The following is a 20,554-nucleotide window of genomic DNA, read 5'->3' on the forward strand; positions in this document are numbered from 1 at the left end:
TTATTATTTCTAAGGCACTCATTTATTTTGCCATACTTCAATGATTTAATTTGTGGAAAACACATTGACAGCAAACCCTCAAAGTACCAAAGTTGCCCTGAGTTACAAAAAAACAAACAAACCAGAAAACAGAAAAGAAACCAACAGACAAAGAGCACATAGAACATCATACTGTTAACACATTATACTGAGACTCTGATATAGAAAAATTTGCTTGTGTAAAAACGTGTGTAAACTTTCTAACAGCTAAAAAAATGTGCACACTGATTTTTTTAACAGGAGTCAGTGGAGGATTATGTCTAACCTGAGCAGAATGCCACCTCTGTTTGCCTTAATGAATATGCTATTTGAGTGCTAACTAAAAAGGTCAAATACAGAGTGGTGCAAACTACAAATGGATTAATTCAGCATTGTCAGTGTGATTTATTAAGCCTAAAAATTACTTTGGTTGTAAAAATACAACCAAAGGCCAGATATTAAAAATGGTAAATTTTTAGTAAAATTGAGTAAGTCCATTCTATTATATTATTATTTTAATTTTTTTTTCTCACAGTTTTGTCTCAATATCCTCAAAATTTTGAGAAATATATTTTATTACTATGGTAAAGTTGCTTTTGTAGTTTTCATTAAGTTTGTATTATTAATGAGAGCTTTCAAATGTAACTTTTTGCATTTTTGATTAAAAGAGTCTTATCACCTTTAATTTGTGTTTCTGTTTGAGACATAATTACATGTGTGCTGTGTACGAGATCTGAACTTGTTAGTGCTATTGAGAAACCACTAAAGTCTCATTTACATGTTGTTTCTTGTCCCTACTTTGCATACAATGTTATATACAGACACTATATATACACACACAGCATAGAATTTGCTCTAAGCATTTTAAGCATAGAATTTGAAAACAATTGCTGATTCAAAAGAAACAGAAAAAAAGGAAGCCTTAAAGCCTACACATGAGCTGTATATCTAAAAATATAGTTTGCACATTCTTATAAAATACCAATGTTTACGTTTAAATACAAGAAATAAAAACTAAACAAAGATAAATGTTGTTAATGATTAATAAGAAACATTTCTGAAGTGGTAGTAGCTGCTGAAATCTTCATGACTAGTCAAGAATAATTCAAAAAAGTATATGTAAGAGTCAGGCATATTAAGAAATTGTTAAGTAATTTAGTAAGTAATTTTGCATTAACCAACCAAATGATTAATGTGCTTTAAAAGGTTTTGCTCTTCTGCTATGCAGACGTTGACTCTTTCTCATCTACAAACTGAGTGAGAATTTCATCGATGGCTTTGCAGTCATAATTCACCTGCTGTAGGTCCAGCGCAGGGACTAAGGTGACCAGGAGACGTTCTCTTGATCTGGGGCTAAAAGAAAGAAAATTGAATTTTTGTGAAAGAGGGAAACCCTATTTGAGTTCTTGTGAAAGAGGGAAACTCTATTTGAGTTCTTGTGAAAGAGGGAAACTCTATTTGAGTTCTTGTGTTATAGATCAGGACTATGGCTTCTGTCTCAAATGCCAGATAATCTACAGTTTTATATCATTTTGAACTGCGCAAACTGTCTCGTCGTACAGAAATATAATACATATTGTATTGTAATTGTACTGTCCTGCATAGTTCTAGAATTTCTAGATAACTTACCTGCAAACAGTAACTGTGGGTTACTGGTTTCTTGTCCCATTTTTGGTCTGTCCTGTGTCTCATGCTGCTGTGTACCAAAGTCTGTTCTTCTTCCTGAGTTGGAGGCTCTCGATGAAGTTGAAGCACTTTCTTCATGGGAGGAAATATGAAAATCTGTCTGGACCCCTCGATCTTCCACACGTACCTTCGCCTTTTCAGTTTCTCTCTTTACCCTCTCTAAATCTTTCTCCAGGCTCTCACAGCGGGCCAATAAACTGCACTTCTCATTTTTTAGATTCTCCACCTGAGTGTGAGGGAAGGACAAGATCAGAATTGCAGTAATAGGACATGAAACAAACTCACACCTCATCTGGTAATGCATTTTATTTCGACTTACTTAGGTTATATGCATTTAGGTTTAGGTTGCATTTTCCCTTCTAACATTTACAACATTAGTATATCCATTAGCTAGTCTTGTTCTTTTTCTTGGTCTCTCACCATATATTGGAGCTGCATTATTGTCTGCATGGCCTGCAGGTACTCAACTTCAAAGGTGGGCTGTGTGATTTCATTGCTCTGCTGCTTCTTCACTTTTTCAACATCCTTCCTTTCTGCTTCATTAGCACCACTATCAGGGGGGAACATGGCAGGTGAACAAAAAGTCTCAGCTGAGACTGTGGATGTTGGCAAATTATCTGGAATGTGACCAGAATTTATACTTCTGGCTTTCTTGTTATCTGGATTCTCTTGATTTGAGTCCAGGGCTCTCTTCTGCCTGAAATGGAGGAGAAATTAAAGCATTCAGGATACTCATAATGCCTCACTATTATGAAGGTGCATGAGACAGAGGGAGTGACAGAGTACCTTCCAGGAACAGAAGGGAGCTGAGTGTCATCTAAAGTGTTAACAGAAGGTCTGGTGTCTAAAGGGTTAAAACACAAATTACAACAAAATTGTAAACAGTAAATGCAGACGGATACACACGTAGATAAAATAGGTCTTTACCGGCCCCTGTGTGAGAAGAGGAAATAAGGACAGAGCTGGGTTTCTTTTGGTAGGATGACTTGGGAATAGACGGCCTCTGCTGAGCGGAAAAACATGCAGATGAAGGATATGGAATTATCGAAAACTGTGAATATTTGATTAATCAAGCAATTCTCACACTGTAATGCATAGATTCTGTAATTATGAATCCATAAAGATCCTTAACCCATGATCCATATTACACATATTTTCCTTTTAACTGTGCATATTTCTATCACCACGTTCATTAAAATCATGCCACATTGTAGATCCACCATGACCGTTCTATATAATGTTTAAGTGCATTTATTTCAGAGCCTAGCTAATATAGGGATAATGCGCAACTTCAGATAATCTTTATATTCTAAATGTTTGTGTGAATGTGTGGGTGCATGACTATGGACTGAGGGAAGTGCTGCAGTAGTAGAAGTATTTTCAGGTGAAGTTACTGATGCTGTATCAGAGCTGACACACAAGGCCCTGAACTTTCCTCAACACGTGGCACGCTTAACTGCGACGTCACCTGATCACGGCAGGCCTATAAATAGGCATGATGTTAGACAAGCTTCAGATACCGGTCACGCACATGGGCGCTTCCCATAGCGTTCAGCTAACGCAACATGGAGTTCCCTTTAAAAGGGAATTGTATTTTGTGTTTACTCAGATTGCCTTTGTTTTTATCTTATATTTTGTTTTAATTTCTGAAACAATTTAGTGTGAGATATACACAGAAACAGAAGAAATCAGAATACTTTTTCACAGCACTATATATCACAGTCTAGCTAATATGGGGATGATGATCAACTTCAAAAATGCTGATATTTATATTGGTCCTGTTCTTTCCTCATCAAAGCAATATCTTGCTGGTTAAAGCTTCAGTCCTATACACATCACCATTAAGTTCATTACAAAGTCAATCAACTGAACAATGAGAGCTGACCTGATAAAGAAAATAATCCTGGGGCTCATCTTGTAAAAGCAATGCACACAACCCACACAATTATTCCGATGACTAGCAAAGACATAATTTGGTGGAGTTTAGGGATTTAGAGTTTAGTCTTCTCAGGTAATCATACCAATCTCATATATTTAAACAACCGCAATGGTTAAACAAGAATACAGAAAAGGAGATTGAGAACTTCATTTTTTTGTTTCACATCTTTTTGCAAAGCTCTGGAATCACATACAACATAAATAATCTTTTGGAAATAGTTTCTCTTTTTGCTACAGATAATTTATAGAAAAAAAACCTATCTAGCCTATGTACAAAATGGATCTCATCACTACCAAGTAGTGTTTTTTCACATTCCTAAACAAACATTAAAACATCATGTCATCACCTGCTTCCAGTTCTCCTGCTGCAACTTCTGGTTTCGCTCACTGTTTCAAAACATATACACAAGATTAGACAAAAACTGCTGTAATTCCTTCCACATTCACCTGATTCAGATGTACAGTATCTCACAAAAGTGAGTACACCCCTCACATTTTTGTAAATATTTGATTATATCTTTTCATGTGACAACACTGAAGAAATGACACTTTGCTACAATGTAAAGTAGTGAGTGTACAGCTTGTATAACAGTGTAAATTTGCTGTCCCCTCAAAATAACTCAACACACAGCCATTAATATCTAAACCGCTGGCAACAAAAGTGAGTACACCCCTAAGTGAAAATGTCCAAATTAGGCCCAAATAACCATTTTCCCTCCCCAGTGTCATGTGACTTGTTAGTCTTACAAGGTCTCAGGTGTGAATGGGGAGCAGGTGTGTTAAATTTGGTGTCATCGCTCTCACACTCCCTCATACTGGTCACTGGAAGTTGAACATGGCACCTCATGGCAAAGAACTCTCTGAGGATCTGAAAAAAAGAATTGTTGCTCTACATAAAGATGGCCTAGGCTATAAGAAGATTGCCAAGACCCTGACACTGAGCTGCAGCACAGTGGCCAAGACCATACAGCAGTTTAACAGGACCGGTTCCACTCAGAACAGGCCTCGCCATGGTTGACCAAAGAAGTTGAGTGCACGTGCTCAGCATCATATCCAGAGGTTGTCTTTGGGAAATAGACGAATGAGTCCTGCCAACATTGCTGCAGAGATTGAAGGGGTGGTGGGTCAGCCTGTCAGTGTTCAGACCAGACGCCGCACACTGCATCAAATTGGTCAAGCATGGCTGTCGTCCCAGAAGGAAGTCTCCTCTAAATGCACTGATGCATAAGAAAGCCTGAAGACAAGCAGACTAAGGACATGGATTACTGGAACCATGTCCTGTGGTCTGATGAGACCAAGATAAACTTATTTGGTTCAGATGGTGTGAAGCGTGTGTGGCGGCAACCAGGTGAGGAGTACAAAGACAAGTGTGTCTTGCCTACAGTCAAGCATGGTGGTGGGAGTGTCATGGTCTGGGGCTGCATGAGTGCTGCCGGCACTGAGGAGCTACAGTTCATTGAGAGAACCATGAATGCCACCATGTACTGTGACATACTGAAGCAGAGCATGATCCCCTCCCTTCAGAGACTGGGCCGCAGGGCAGTATTCCAGCATGATAACCTTGCTAAAGAAGCTGTGGGTGAAGGTGATGGAGTGGCCAAGTATGTCTCCAGACCTAAACCATATTGAGCATCTGTGGGGCATCCTCAAACGGAAGGTGGAGGAGCACAAGGTCTCTAACATCCACCAGCTCCGTGATGTCGTCATGGAGGAGTGGAAGAGGACTCCAGTGGCAACCTGTGAAGCTCTGGTGAACTCCATGCCCAAGAGGGTTAAGGCAGTGCTGGAGAATAATGGTGGCCGCACAAAATATTGACACTTTGGGCCCAATTTGGACATTTTCACTTAAGGGTGTACTCACTTTTGTTGCCAGCGGTTTAGACATTAATGGCTGTGTGTTGAGTTATTTTGAGGGGACAGCAAATTTACACTGTTACACAAGCTGTACACTCACTACTTTACATTGTAGCAAAGTGTCATTTCTTCAGTGTTGTCACATGAAAAGATATAATCAAATATTTACAAAAATATGAGGGGTGTACTCACTTTTGTGAGATACTGTACATACCCTCAAATTAAAGCTGGAAGTCTACACTTTGACATCATATTCATTACTTAAATCCACCTCCAGTATACTGTGGTAGAAATATTTATTGGAAATGAGAGGATTCATTTCTCACTGTTGTTTGTAGGTTTTCTGGTTTCTGGGTTGTTCATCATCATAAACCTCAGGCTCTTCATCTGTACAACTCCTGTGAGAATCAAGCACTTACATGAGCACACACATGCACACACACACACACACACACACACACACACACAAGCACAAACACACATACAAACAAACACACAAACACACACACACACACACACACACACACACACAAACACACATACAAACAAACACACACACACACACACACAGGAAGGTAAAGAAATACACAAGCACACCTGAATTGAGGGTCAGAGTTCATGTAGCAGAACCACTTCTTAGGGAGCTTTTTAGGATCAATTCCATCTGGAAGTTTTCGCCACTTCAGACAATTATCACACTGAATACAGTTTTGATCTGGTTGCTTCCTGTGAGTCCACACAATCATTTGTTAATGTTTATGTAAATGTAGTCCCATGTTAATGAATGTGGCCTTTTACACAGGATGTGTCAGCGCACAAACAGTGTTGCTTCTGCTGTAATGGTCACAACCTGGAAACCTGTAATATCTGACTTGTGCCCATAGCAGTTTAAGACTTTAACAAAGTTATATTGAATATTATTAGAAATGTATTTTATATCTGACTACTGCTCCCGCCTGACTGACAGTATATTCAAAATTTGTCCAAGTTACTATTAATATTTTTCCAGCAACTTCGTGACTCAAATTATGAACTCAACCAAAAAGAAAATACCTGAGGTTCATAATTTTGGCCAGCAAACTAATACCTGACCATGTGAGTGAGTGAGTGAGTGAGTGTGTGTGTGTGTGTGTGTGTGAGAGAGAGAGAGAGAGAGAGAGAGAGAGAGAGAGAGAGAGACTTTTAAACTTACACAGTATCCTCAGTGCAGTTAGGTTTAAGCTCATGTACATATACCTGTTGGTTCCAATATTCCTCGAGCTTCTTACCTACATTCTTTAAGATTTTCCTGCACAGACACAAAATAGCATACTTTACTATATCAATGATTTAAAAAAAATCTGTCAATCTAAAACATCAGTGGTCTTAAGATAATTAAGATAATACTCATACTGTATAATTACTATCTTCAACCCTCTGTATATAGATAATTAATTCCTGCACTCCTGAAAGTCATAGGTCATCTGAACATGTTACTCAAACACACCTGTACTCTTCAGTATCATCAAAGTCTTGCTTGTTGTGAGTTGGTGTGAGCTGGTTACACTCTATTACCCCGATAACTCCCACTGCTCTTCTGTCGGCCTGGTTCTAGAACATAACAAATACTCTCAATATCATGAATAAAAGACAATTTTGTTTACTTCATAAAATTACCCCTGAACTGAATCTGATTATGTATTTTCTTGCATGATGAAAGGCCCTGATATACAGTAAGTAGTTTTGCATATTGGTCTACATGTGCTCAAGCACAATTAGCTATAATCTGTAATTACCCATAAAAGGTTTTCATCTTGTGCAAGTATGTGCAGTGGCCCAACCTCTGATTAGTCAGCTGTGCAGAATTTTCTATATATCTGCATAAATATAACCTAAAACATCAGCAGATTTGTATTTGTATCATGGCACAAAGGGGATTTCTGAGGCCCTCAGAGAAAGAGTTGTTGATTCTCATCAGGCTGGACAAGTTTATAAAACCATTTCTAAAAAGTTTGGACTCCACCAATCCACTGTCAGACACACTGTGTACAAATGGGGGAAATTCAAGACCATTGTTACCCTTCGCAGGGGTGGAGACCAACAAAGATCACTCCAAGAGCAAGTCATGTAATAGACCATGAGATTACAATGGAACCCGGAGTGACTTCTAAGTAACTAAAGGCCTCTCTCACATTGGCTAATGTTAATGTTTATGAGTCCACCATCAAGAGAACACTGAACAGCAATGGTGTGCAGGGTTGCAAGGAAAAAGCCACTGCCCTTGAAAAAGAACATTGCTGCCCCTCTTCAGTTTACTAAAGATCATGTGGACAAGCCAGAAGGCTATTGGAAAAATGTTTTGTGGATAGATAAGACAAACATAGAACATTTTGGTTAAAATGAGATGTGCTATGTTTGGAGAAAGGAAAACACCGCATTAGCGCATAAGAACCTTATCCCATCTAGGAAACATGCTGGTGGTAATACCATGGTTTGGGCCTGTTTTGCTTCATCTGTGCCTGAACGACTTGCCATCATTGATGGAACAATGAATTCTGAATTATACCAGCAAAATATACACGAAAACTCGTGGGAGAAAGTGCGTCATGCAGCAAGTCAAGTCAATGCTCTAAGCACACAAGTCATTCTACCGAAGAATGGTTAAAGAAGAATAAAGTTAATGTTTTGGAATGGCCAAGTCAAAGTCCTGACCTTAATCCAATAGAAATGTTGTGAACCTGAAGCAAACAGTTCATGTGAGGAAACCCACCAACATCCCAGAGCTGAAGCTGTGAACCAATCTCATGGCTACATGGAAGGAGCAATGTCCAACAACTTTAGCTTGCAAACTTAGAGGACTTTCATAAAACAATTCAGTCCTGTCAGATCAAGAACAGGGCAGAAGCCAGAACCCTTGTCCTCAACAAGAAAAAGTTGAGTGGAACCCCATGTTCTAAACAGGGATCTAAACCCCTTATTCTAAAAGGGTCTACTTTTTTGATTCCACAAAATTTTGGACACCCTACAAAATCAGAATTTAGTAATATCCCCCTTGGCAGACATTGCTTGCACAGCACCATTTAAGATCTTTTCACAGATCTTCAATAATAGTTAATTCAGTGGCCTGTGAAGCTTCAGCTTGCATTTCTTAAAGTAGTTCATGGTGGATTTTGAGGTATGTTTTGGATCAGTTATGTTGTGGAAGTCAATCTCTTTTCAGCTTCAGATTTCAGTCTGGGTCACATTTAATCCCAGAATTTTCTTATATTTACTGGAATTAATTTACTGGAATTTTCTGTGCAACTGGCTGCCACACAACTCCAAAACATAATAAACACATATCAACAGTTGGCAAAGCGTTCTTTTCATTAAATGCTTATCCTTTTTTCTCCAAACATACCTTTTACTGATTGTGGTCAAAGAACTACATTTTTACTTCGTCAGTCTACAGCACTTGTTTCCAGAGTGTCTCAGGCTTATCTATATAGATGTGGTTTTGCATACATCAGACACTGACTTCTCCAATTAAGTCGTAGGTACGGTTTCCTTCTCATGACTCTTTCATGCAGGTCCCTGCTGTCATTTGGGAGTTTTACTTGTTTAGTGTTAGTACTATGTTTAAAGACTCAGAGCATTTGTTATGTTCTGGAATTGTTATTTGTAATGAAAATTCTTGGCTTGCCAAATGAGTCAAATAATGTGTAATGAGTTAATTAGATTCTGAGATTGTTTTGAAGGGTGTCCATTTTAGAACAATTACATTTTTTTTCTCAAATTTTGAAGTTATATATAAAGTTCAAATATAAAGTAACTACAGTCAAGGAAATAATTATTGAATAAAAAAAAATCTGTAAATATATTTCCAATGAGGTTATTCACATGAAATTTTCACCAGATATCAGTATTAACTCACGAAATCCACACATATAAAGAAATCCAAACATTAAAGTCCATAAATGAAGTTATGTGCAATAAAGTGGAATGACACGGGAAAAAAGTATTGAACATGCTAACTGAAATTTATTTAATACTTAGTGGAGAAGCCTTTGTTTGTAATGCCAGATTCAAGACGCTTCCTGTATGAAGAAATTAATGGCTAGCAGTATTCAGGTGTGATTTTTGACCCATTCTTCTAAACATATTGTCTTTAAATCTTGTTCAATTGGATTCAAGTCAGGTGATTTACTGGGCCATTCTAACACCTTGATTTTTTTTTTGTCTGAATCCAATTGAGAGTTTCCTTTGCTGTATGCTTTGGATCGCTGTCCTGTTGGAAGCTCCACCCACATCTCATCTTCATAATCCTGGTGGATGGAAGCAGATTCTTCTCAAGAATTTCCCGGTAAAGGGTTCCATTCATCCTTCCTTCAATTATATGAAGTCTGCTAGTACAATGCAATGAAAAACAGCCCCACACCATGATGGTTCCACCTCCAGACTTAACTGTTGGTATAGTGTTTTTAGGGTGATGTGCAGTGCCATTTCTTCTCCAAATACTGTGTGTAGTATGACAGTCAAAAAGTTAAATTTTGCTCTCGTCTGACCAGACTCCACTCTCCCAGTATTTCATAGGCTTGTCCAAATGAGTTGCAGCAAACTTTAAATGAGCTTCAACATGCCTTTTCTTTAGTAATGGAGTCTTGCGGGGTGAGCGTGAGCAGTGGAGTGCATTGCCTATTGTTTTCTCTGTGACGATGGCACCTGCTGCCTCCAAGTGTTTCTGGAGCTCTTTCCGAGTGGTCCTTGGCTCTTGGGCTACTCTTCTGTCTATTCTTATGACTCCCTGGTCAGAAATCCTCTGAGGAGCTCCTGTGCATAGCCGGTTGATGATGGCGTGATGTTGCTTCCACTTGCAAACAATGGCCACAATGGTGCTTACTGGAAGATTCAGAAGTTTTGAAATATGTTTGTATCCAATTCCATCAATATGTGTCACAACAATAAGGTTGTGAAGGTCTTGGGAGAGCTCTTTGCTTTTACCCATCATGAGATGTTTCTTGTGTGACACCTTGGTAATGAAAAGCCTTTTTATAGACCATTAATTTGCTATCCCAGCTGATATTAATTTGCACAGATAGGGGGTGTAATTACTTTTGGATTTCAGCTGGTTCCTTGCCTTAGAGAACTGATTTTTCTTAACGTGTTCAATACTTTTTTTCCCCCGTGTCATTCCACTTTATTACACATAACTTTATTTATGGACTTTAATGTTGTGAAGTCTTTATATTTCCAGATTTCTTGAGTTAATACTGATGTCTGTTGAACATTTCATGTGAATAACCACATTGAAAATATATTTACTGAAAAAAAAATTGACACATTCAATACTTATTTCCCCCACTGAATATGTGTTTATCTGTCTATTCTTGATTTGTTCTCTCTCTATTCTGTTCCTGTATGCAAATGATTGAAGAAATATAAACACGTTAAGCATTAAATAAACTGCATGATCCTCACCTTGCGCTGACAGGCGACACGCTCATAGGCTTTGATGAGACGGTTTTTGTGGTACATCATCAATCCGTAGTGCTCTTTGCTCTTGGTGTTGTAGCCAAATGTGATTGTTATTGCCTTTTTCTGAGACAAAGACTTAAGGATCATGGCATTTAAAATATTTGAATAATTTAATAAGTAGCTCTTACTTGTGCATCATTGGGTATATTTTTACATTCTGGTGCTGTAATATTTGGCATAAGGATACAACAGAATCAGGTTTGTATGTGTCCGTCAAGACGTTTGCTAAAGTTTTAGCGACCAACTGAGTTTCCACCTTCTTCCCTTTAATGATAATCTGCATTCTTGGCTTCAGGTACAGGATACTGCAGTATGCCTGAATCAAGAAAAAAAAAAAAGACTTATGACCATTTCTGTGTGATTTGAGTATTGTTTCTGATTTCTCCTTTCACTTTGACATTTACGGACCTGAATTGTAATGTTTGTCTGATGTTCAATCTTTCTGTTTGACCACAGTTTGCCTTATGATTTTAATTGCTAATAACAACTTGCACTTAGATCCATGTGTCCAACCAGGACAAAAGTATTTCTTGCCTAATTAAGACATATCTATTTCAATGCTAGTAAGTCTAAAATCCTGCTTTCTGAAATGACCCCTCTTACCTTAGTGAACTCAGCCAGTGATCTCCAATAACACAATTTTCATGTAATATTTCCTGTTAAAATTCTCACCCGCAGTGAATATTCACTCTCAGGCACTGACACACCACCTGCTGCCTGCCGCTTGTTTGTCTCCCCGGTTCTCCCGTACACATCAACAGGGATCCGGATGTCGTGACGGTTCTTCATGAAATCAAATTCTAATTCTCCTGAAGGTGTTCTGTAGCAGAATAATTGGTGATGTATATAATTTCTGACAACCCACAATATCGCCCGTGGTCCTCAGCAAAATAAGGTAGGCTACGCTGTCCAAACATTTTTGCAGCAAATTTCAAGTGACATGACACGTTTATATCATACTATAATAATGATATATTATATGAAAACTATAATGTTATTGCATAATGTTAGCTGTATAACTATATTAGACTTCCTTACTACATTAAAATGTTGTATTCCATCACATCCTTAGGAAGAAGTGAAGAAATCAAACCCTCTGCATGTTCACCTGCGTAGGTTCCAGATGATGATGCGTGTTCCACTTGAGTTGGTGCACAACCCATCAATGACACTGAACTCAGACAGCAGTTCTTCCTTGGTGTTAAACAGAGAATGTGTCAGGATATCATGGAGACTCTCTGCATGCTCCGGTGAAGCACTGAGTGAGCAGCGAGGTTAAGGACCAAACTACACAGAGGATCCTTTAGATTCTCAGAAAGCATCAATTTACCTTTATACTCCTATCCCACTGACAGGCCCAGTATTTCCTGCACATTCCTCACCCTCATAACTACATATATTTCATATTAGATTTACTATATACACACTGAATAATTCATAGTAGTTACTGCATAATATGCTATAATATAAAATGAATAAAATGAAGAACAGTGTAACAGTTTAAGTGGTTAGATGGTTGACTATACATTGTTTTATTGATTTTTAAAATAATCTTATATCTTGCATATATAAATGCATTATAAATTTTATATTCAATGCTTCTATCCACCATTCATATTAAATATAGCCACCTATCTCTCTGTTTCTAGGTAAAGGATATCAGTCTGTCCGGTGTTGGTGAACATGACAATAGGCACTATGACATTTTGTGCTTTTATCTTCTCGAGGTAAGTCTGTGACAGAAGACCCACACACATGGTGCTGTCTTTCTTTGAGAACACAATGGCATCCTTCCCCAAGCGCATGGAGCCCGACTTAAAACCGTTACCATAAAGACCCACTGGAACATGGCCTCTTATTGTCTGCTTATCATTGAAGCCAAAACTGAGAGAGAGAGAGAGAGAGAGAGAGAGAGAGAGAGAGGGCTTTGTCAGTAAAAGGAGAAACTATACACTGTTTACACATCAACAAATTTGTAGTTAAAGTGAATTGCTGGATGATCTAATTCCCCTCTAAAGGCTAACACATGCTTCATGAACACACTCCTACCTGAGCATTTTGTGCATCTTGTCATAGTCCATGCCATTTCCATTATCCATGAAGATGAGGCAGTCCTGGTCTTTGATCACTGATTTATCAATCCAGAGTTGTTTTGCACTGACATCTGGGTCATAAGCATTGTCTGTCAACAAAACAAAACAGGACAAATCTGATACTATCCAATGTTACTAAGGCACAGTTTGCTTTACTGTTGACATGTTTAAGCTCTAAAAAGCATAAACCTAAGTTAACCTTGAAAAAAACAAAAGAGTTAATATTCATTTCATCTTCAGTAACCTCTTTATTCTGTTCAGGGTAGTGGTAGATCCACAGCCTATCCTGGGAACACTGGTAACGAGGCCGGGATACACACTGGAACAAATGCCAGTCTATTGCATGACCCCATTTTCAGTGTTTCATTGTTGGGGGTAAGTGACTGATGTTTACTCACAATACCAGTTAACTGGTATTCACACACACACGTATGTGTACAAATTACTTCTTGTATTCATATGCAAAAGTATTTTTATTTCCTTGTTGTCTGCATATTGTACATCGTCCCTAAGGGTTAGTCTCTAGAACTGTCCTTGTCAAGCAGCTAGAACATTGCCAGTAGCTCAGAATGTGGAAGATTTCAACTCTTTATGAAAAAGGGTTCAGTAATCAGTTGGATGAAGGAAAGAAGAATAAAGAAGCAGTTTTGACTCACCGATCAGTTCTGCTATAGCACTGAATGGCCAGGTGTGGCTAGTGGAGTTTGTGTGCAGGTACCGTGGATTGATCTTTAGGAGGAAACAAATATGATAATCCAGTACCATGACACATAAGGCTGCTATAAATGATGAATAAATGTTCCAATATTTGTTTAGTGCTCTAGATTTACAGATTTATAAAGGGCAATTAGTAGCATTTTTCATTTCTTTTACAAAGTCTCACAGAAAAATAGATAAGCTAACCTGCTTAAAAATGACAAAATGATAGCAAAAGTTGCAAAAATGTTGATCTTCTTTTTTTCTTTGTTTTACAGGAGAACTGATGGAAGTGGCAAGGTGGAAGGAAGGCAAGTTACAACTGTCATTTAAGATCTCAAAAACTTAAAGTTTTAAAACTTAAAGGCTGTTAAAGTTCTAGTATCCTCAATATTTATTGAACATTATTTTGAAAACATTGTCACAGAATAAATTTTTTTTTTTTGTGGAATTAAAGCTGCACTCGTTCCACCTCTCTGTCAAACCTGAGAAGACCATTAAATCAGAATAAAACAGTTATTAAAGATGAATGAATGATGAAGATTGAAGTACTGTAGATTCTACATTACACCTTTAACTATTGACCTTTCCTTTAGTTAATCATGCACTGTAGTCTTCGATAAAAAAAACATATATATATATATATATATATATATATATATATATATATATATATATATATATATATATATATATATATATATATCTTTCTCAGATAATATACAGTTTCTCATATGAAGTCTAGTACAACACCACATAATGATGGTCCATCCTTCTGGTTGAAAGAAATTCGATTTATTGATGTTTTGGCAAATAATTCAAGCTTAATCACTGGCACATTGCCAGCACATTTTAAGCATGCAGTGATCCAATCTCTTTTTTTAAAAAAGCATAATCTGGATTCTAGAGTATTGAGTAACACCCGAGCCATCTCAAAACGTCTTTTATTTTTATTTACATTTTGAATCATAAAAATTAATGAAGTTTTCCAGTCTGTTTTTTTACAGTACAGAATCTTAAAATGTGACCAATGACCTGTTACTCATCGCACCATTCTGGTTTTACTCTATTCAAGTGCCACTTTTGACAATGTAGGTCATACTCTACTCAGTGAGTGCCTGGAGCAGTGTACTCAGTTTATTTTTTCTCTCTCAACATAGGCAACCACTTTTCCTCAACCACCATGGTCACTTCTGGGGTTCCCACATGTTTTTTTTTTTTTCTTGTACATGCTCTCACAGAGACAAACTATACATAAACATGATATCATTATACTGTACATAAACATACAGCTGTATCTTTCTCTGACATCGCTGGTGGCCTCTACTTTTAAAGATGCTCAGTGAATAGTCAATGTTAAATTTGTAATTTTAAAAGTAATTTTCTTCTAAATGAAAACACAACTGGTCACATTGTTCAGTCTGCCCAAATGTACTTTTAAGGAAACTTGGGTTCTCATACACTTTGTCACATACCATGCAAGATACCTTGGGGTAATATTTAGCTTTTATTTTTCTCCATTTTCTTCACAATTTGGTCACTTGCCAAATCCCACCCATCAACCAGCTTCCCTCCATCTTCCCTCCATCACATCTGCTTCCTCTGAGACAATTGAAGTTATCCAGCCATATCTTTAAACTGCCTCTCATACTGCGTCAAAGGACAACGTAACACACTTGGAGGACAGCGTGTCTGTCCTCTTCTGCAAACATGAGCTCACAGAGGCCCATCATTAGCTAGTATCACTGTGATTGACAGAGGAGAGAGAGGCTTCCAGCCACAGATGACTGTAGCATCCTCAGGATTCAAACTCATGAATTCTGACGAACAGGGCAAACACTTTTCTGTTGTGCCACTTGGGAGTCAACCTTAGGGTTTAACCAAGAGCTAAAACTACAAATCTACAACTAGTTCAATATTCTGTAGCTCATTTATTTTTAGATACAAAGAAGAGGAATCATATTACTCCAGTGTCAGTTTCTATTCATTATCTCGTTAATTGTAGGATTGAGAAGATAGTTTTGTTTGTTGGTTTTAAAAGCTTTAAATGGACCAGCGCACTCTTACATTGCAGATATGTTTTGTATACATACTGCTTCTAGACTTTAAAAGCCCACCACATAGCTACTGCTGATTGTTCCTGTCTGAACAACAATCACACTTCCTGAGTACAGTAATGATGAAATGAAAGTGAAAGTTACCCTACCCAAAACAAGGTTTTGAGAAAGGAAAGTGTAACCCGACAGGTATACTTCAGTTGTTCAATTCAAACAATTTTACTTCATAAAATTCACTAATTTATCGTTAATTAACTCAATAATTTATCTCACATCTCAAATTAAATGTGCAGGGGAATGAATAAAAACACACCTGTTTTATATGAAATACAAAATACACCTGTTTTATATAATAATAATAATAATAATAATAATAATAATAATAATAATAATAATAATAATAATAATAAACTTTATTTTATAAAGTGCCTTTAAAAGCAGCTTCTCAAAGCGCTGCACATAAAATAAGTAGTACACAGAAAAATAAAACATATAAAAGTTAATAAGAACAACAACAACGTTAATAATAATGATTATAAAATAATAATAATAATAAGACATCAGCAGACAAAATGCAAGTTTAAAAAAGTATGTCTTAAGTTGAGCTTTAAAAATGTCAAAGGTCTGAGCTTCCCTGAGTTCAGGAGGAAGAGTGTTCCAAAGTGAAGGAGCATAGACAGAAAAAGCCCTGTCACCCGTAGATTTTCGGAGGGTTTGTGGAACAGTTAACAAATTACACTGTGAGGAGCGTAGTCTGTGATTTTGGGTGTAAGGGATTAATAAACCAGATAAGTAATGAGTAAGTAATGAGTAATGATAAGTAATGATAAGTAACCAGATAAAGTAACCTTGTATGTTCACATCATGATCGTAAAATCGACACGGAACCTGACCGGGAGCCAGTGTAAGGACTCCAAAACAGGAGTAATATGATCTCATTTCCTGGTTCCTGTCAAGATCCTGGCAGCAGAGTTTTGAACATATTGCAGTTAGTTAATTGTGGATTTAGAAACTCCGGCTAAAACGTCGTTACAGTAATCCAGCCGAGTGACAACAAATGAGTTAATCAGCTTTTCAGCCACAGAGAAGTTTAGCATTGGGTACAGTCTAGCTATATTTCTGAGGTGAAAAATGGATGCCTTCACAGTGCTCTGAACAAAAAGGCTGGTATCAAAAATTACTCCAAGGTTCCTCATTTTACTTTGAGTCTCTAGAACAAAGCCTGACAACGGTCAGTAAAATACGATTTAAACCAGTTTAAATCTGTCCAAGACACACCAAAAACACTTTCAAGGCAGGTAAGTAAAAGACCATGATCCACAGTATCGAAAGCAGCTCTAAGATCAAGAAGAATAAGAATGGATATAGTACCAGAATCAGAGGCCATCAACAAGTCATTGGAAACTTTGACCAACGCCATTTCAGTGCTGTGAAGTTTACGAAAACCTGACTGCAGGGGTTCAAAAAGGTTATTAATTGTAAGATGATTACATAGTTGATAGGCAACAACACGCTCAAGTATTTTTTGCCAAAAACGGAACATTTGAAATGGGATTTAACGGAAATTGTTAAAATCATCCACGGAAACATTCTTTCTTTGGTACAGGTGTAACAGCAGCAGTCTTTAGTACTGCTGGAACGACCCCAGTCTCCAGTGATTCATTTATAATGCTGAGGATAGTACGGCACTAAACATCAACGCACGATTTAAAGATTCGTGGGAATTGGATCCAGCAAGCAAGTGGTTGATTTCATGCTCGATACCTCCCTTGTGAAAGCCTCAGAATCAAGCAGTGAGAAATGAGTGAAAGAAGCACCAGTGAACCCAGATGGACGAAGGAGTGAAGTGGCAGAGTCAGGTGTGACAGGAATTTCTTTGCGAACATTATCAATCTTAGAATTAAAAAACTGAAGAAAAGAATTACATAGCTGCTGAGAAACAGGCAAAGTAGTAACCTGCATTAACTTGAAGCAATCTGTTTATGGTTTGGAACGAGTGTCTGGGATTATTTTGATTGTTTACAATAGCCTGAGAGAAGTAAGAGGATCTTTCAGTCTCCATTAGTGCTCGATAATCACCCAGAAGATCCTTCCACACTTGATAGTAGACATTCAGTTCAGTAAGGCACCATTTGCGCTCCATTTTCTGACAAGCAGCCTTTCTAGAGCACAGATTGTCATTATACCAAGGAGCAGAGCGGGCGAATGTGACCTTACATGACCTTAGAGGAGCAAAATAGTCAAGAATAGCAGCAAGAGCAGAATTTAACTGTGGAACTTTCTCCTCCAGAGATGAGGGATGAAGATGGCTTAAGGTGGAAACAACCGAATTGGAGAAGGCTGTCTGATCAATAGACTTCCACTTTGGGAAGGTTACTGTTCGGATGGTAGGCTCACTTGGATGATACAATTCCAGGTTAAAAAAGACAGATGAATGATCAGACAGTCCAATGTCAACAGATGAAAACTGCGATACAAACGAGCCGTTTGCAATCACGAGATCCAGCGTATGGCCCTTGTTATGAATCGGGTCAGTTACAAACTGTGTGAAGGTAAAACAATCAGTTAGCGACAGAAATTTTAACATGAATGTTAAAATCTCCCACAATTAGAATTCTGTCAAACTTCATTCTCAACATTGACAGGAAGTCAGCAAACTCTGTCAAAAAAGCTGCATGTGTCTTAGCCTTAGGTGGTTTATAGACTGTAGAGATGATGGTAGAAACAGGAGCAGAAATACTCAAGACCAGGCATTCAAATGATGGAAAGTGGGGAACGGACACAGAGCTTATGTTGAACTTCAGGGTGTAAACCACAATAATGCCTCTACCTCTGCCAGATAGCCACGGGAGGTAAAATACTCTAAAGCCCGCTAGAGTGATCTAGTTAAACAGAAGTCCATCCTTTTCTTAATGCCAGGTTTTGGTTAAAAACAACAAGTCCAGCTTTTTATCTGTAAGAAAATCCGATAAAAGCGGCGCCTTGTTATTCACGGAATAATGCAGCGTAAACCAGACTCTGAAGCGGAAACGACAGTGGTTTAATCTCCATGCAGGTAACCGGTATTAAATTACTGAGATCAACACCAGTATGGAGCAGTTTGTTGTCTTACATCGACAGGTAGGGACAAAGATGTCAGGAGAGAACACAGAAATAAACAGTCCAAAATATATAAAATGGCACCAGTACATCGCAATCGTGATGGCACTAAAAACAATATAACATTAAAAAACTCGCAGTTATTTAACACAATATGACTTAAAATAACAAACAAAAACAAACAAAACAGTAACAGGAGCAGCAGTAAAAAGGCACCTGCATACCTCAAACTCAAACTGTTATAACTGGTTTATGAAATAAAGTATACACCTGTTTTATATGAAACAAAGAATACACCTGTTTTATAAGAAATAAAGAATACACCTGTTTTATAAGAAATAAAGAATACACCTGTTTTATAAGAAATAAAGAATACACCTGTTTTATAAGAAATAAAGAATACACCTGTTTTATATGAAACAAAGAATACACCTGTTTTATAGGAAATAAAGAATACACCTGTTTTATAGGAAATAAAGAATACACCTGTTTTATAGGAAATAAAGAATACACCTGTTTTATAAGAAATAAAGAATACACCTGTTTTATAAGAAATAAAGAATACACCTGTTTTATAAGAAATAAAGAATACACCTGTTTTATAGGAAATAAAGAATACACCTGTTTTATAGGAAATAAAGAATACACCTGTTTTATAAGAAATAAAGAATACACCTGTTTTGTATGAATTAATTTCAACATTTATTCCTACAGTATACAAAAAGATAGCTGGTTATAGTTTAACCTAATTAAATAAGTACTTACCAAGCATAAAGGTATTCCTCTATTTGCTGGTGCTGCCATCTTTATATAAATCTGCTGTCTATAGTTCCAAAGTGAGCTTCTGATGAAGGAGCAGGAGACTCTTCAGCAGTTTTGAAATACAGGAAATAGGCATAAACTTTTATACTGACTTTAATGAAACTCCACCCCTATGACTCACCACAGAGAGTGGATCCTTAGTCTACACTACAGAGAAATACTAAAGATTTAGTCTATGGTGTGACGTGTGTGTGTGTGTGGGGGGGAGATACAGCGTCATATTAATGTGTGTGATGTCTACCACAGACTTGGCAACCTACGCTATATACCTGCATAATATTATGGCCGATATAGTGTCGTTTTCCAGACTGTTGGCTGGTGATGGGGGTTTAATCAACAGAACATTGAGAAGGTCCTACTCTAACCTCTGATGTTAACGCTGTCTTGGCACCTAAAACGATTATAGTGTGGACGTATTCACAAATCAGCTTGAGAAGATTATGCAAAGTAACTCTAATTTACAAGTTGATGACATCTTGGATCTATATGTGTCTATAGCACGTGGTAAACATGGTGGTGCTTATCGAAACATACGTGATCTAGAACCTATAGCGGAGACTGATGAAGACTACGGCGTGAACAGCATAAGATAAGTTTTAATGATATCACATGGTTTGAGTGGTTGTTACACATAAAAATAGTGGTCTTCCATAGATCGTGCAATGGTATGTTGAAGTATACGTCCAATGACATACCTCATCACAAGACAGTGTTCTTGTACCTGCACAATGGCCACTATTTTAGGATTAAGAATCTGAAAGCATTCATAGGCATTACATATGTGTGTGACTACTGCTA

The 20,554-nt window shown here is 37.5% G+C and overlaps 1 protein-coding gene across 2 annotated transcripts; it reads right to left on the reverse strand.

The window, feature by feature from the left end:
- Window positions 1-358: 358 nt before the first annotated feature.
- Window positions 359-19,859, reverse strand: LOC128609190 (MORC family CW-type zinc finger protein 3-like). 2 transcript variants are annotated; one of them, XM_053627658.1, is made up of 18 exons: window positions 19,700-19,859; window positions 13,739-13,811; window positions 13,039-13,171; window positions 12,650-12,873; window positions 12,098-12,251; window positions 11,662-11,809; window positions 11,177-11,305; window positions 10,933-11,052; window positions 6,983-7,086; window positions 6,689-6,784; window positions 6,094-6,222; window positions 5,823-5,894; window positions 3,990-4,029; window positions 2,632-2,707; window positions 2,491-2,548; window positions 2,125-2,401; window positions 1,648-1,930; window positions 359-1,371 (listed from the first exon to the last, which is right to left on the reverse strand). In XM_053627658.1, exons 1-18 carry the CDS (start codon window positions 19,736-19,738, stop codon window positions 1,337-1,339), a joined length of 2,190 nt encoding a protein of 729 aa, XP_053483633.1. In that variant the 5' UTR covers window positions 19,739-19,859; the 3' UTR covers window positions 359-1,336. The 2 variants fall into 2 exon arrangements, with proteins under 2 accessions (XP_053483633.1, XP_053483632.1); XM_053627657.1 differs by having other exon boundaries at window positions 2,632-2,710.
- Between the last annotated feature and the right edge of the window lie 695 nt (window positions 19,860-20,554).

The sequence above is a fragment of the Ictalurus furcatus genome, chromosome 6 (genome assembly GCF_023375685.1).
Source record: "Ictalurus furcatus strain D&B chromosome 6, Billie_1.0, whole genome shotgun sequence".
NCBI lineage: Eukaryota > Metazoa > Chordata > Actinopteri > Siluriformes > Ictaluridae > Ictalurus > Ictalurus furcatus.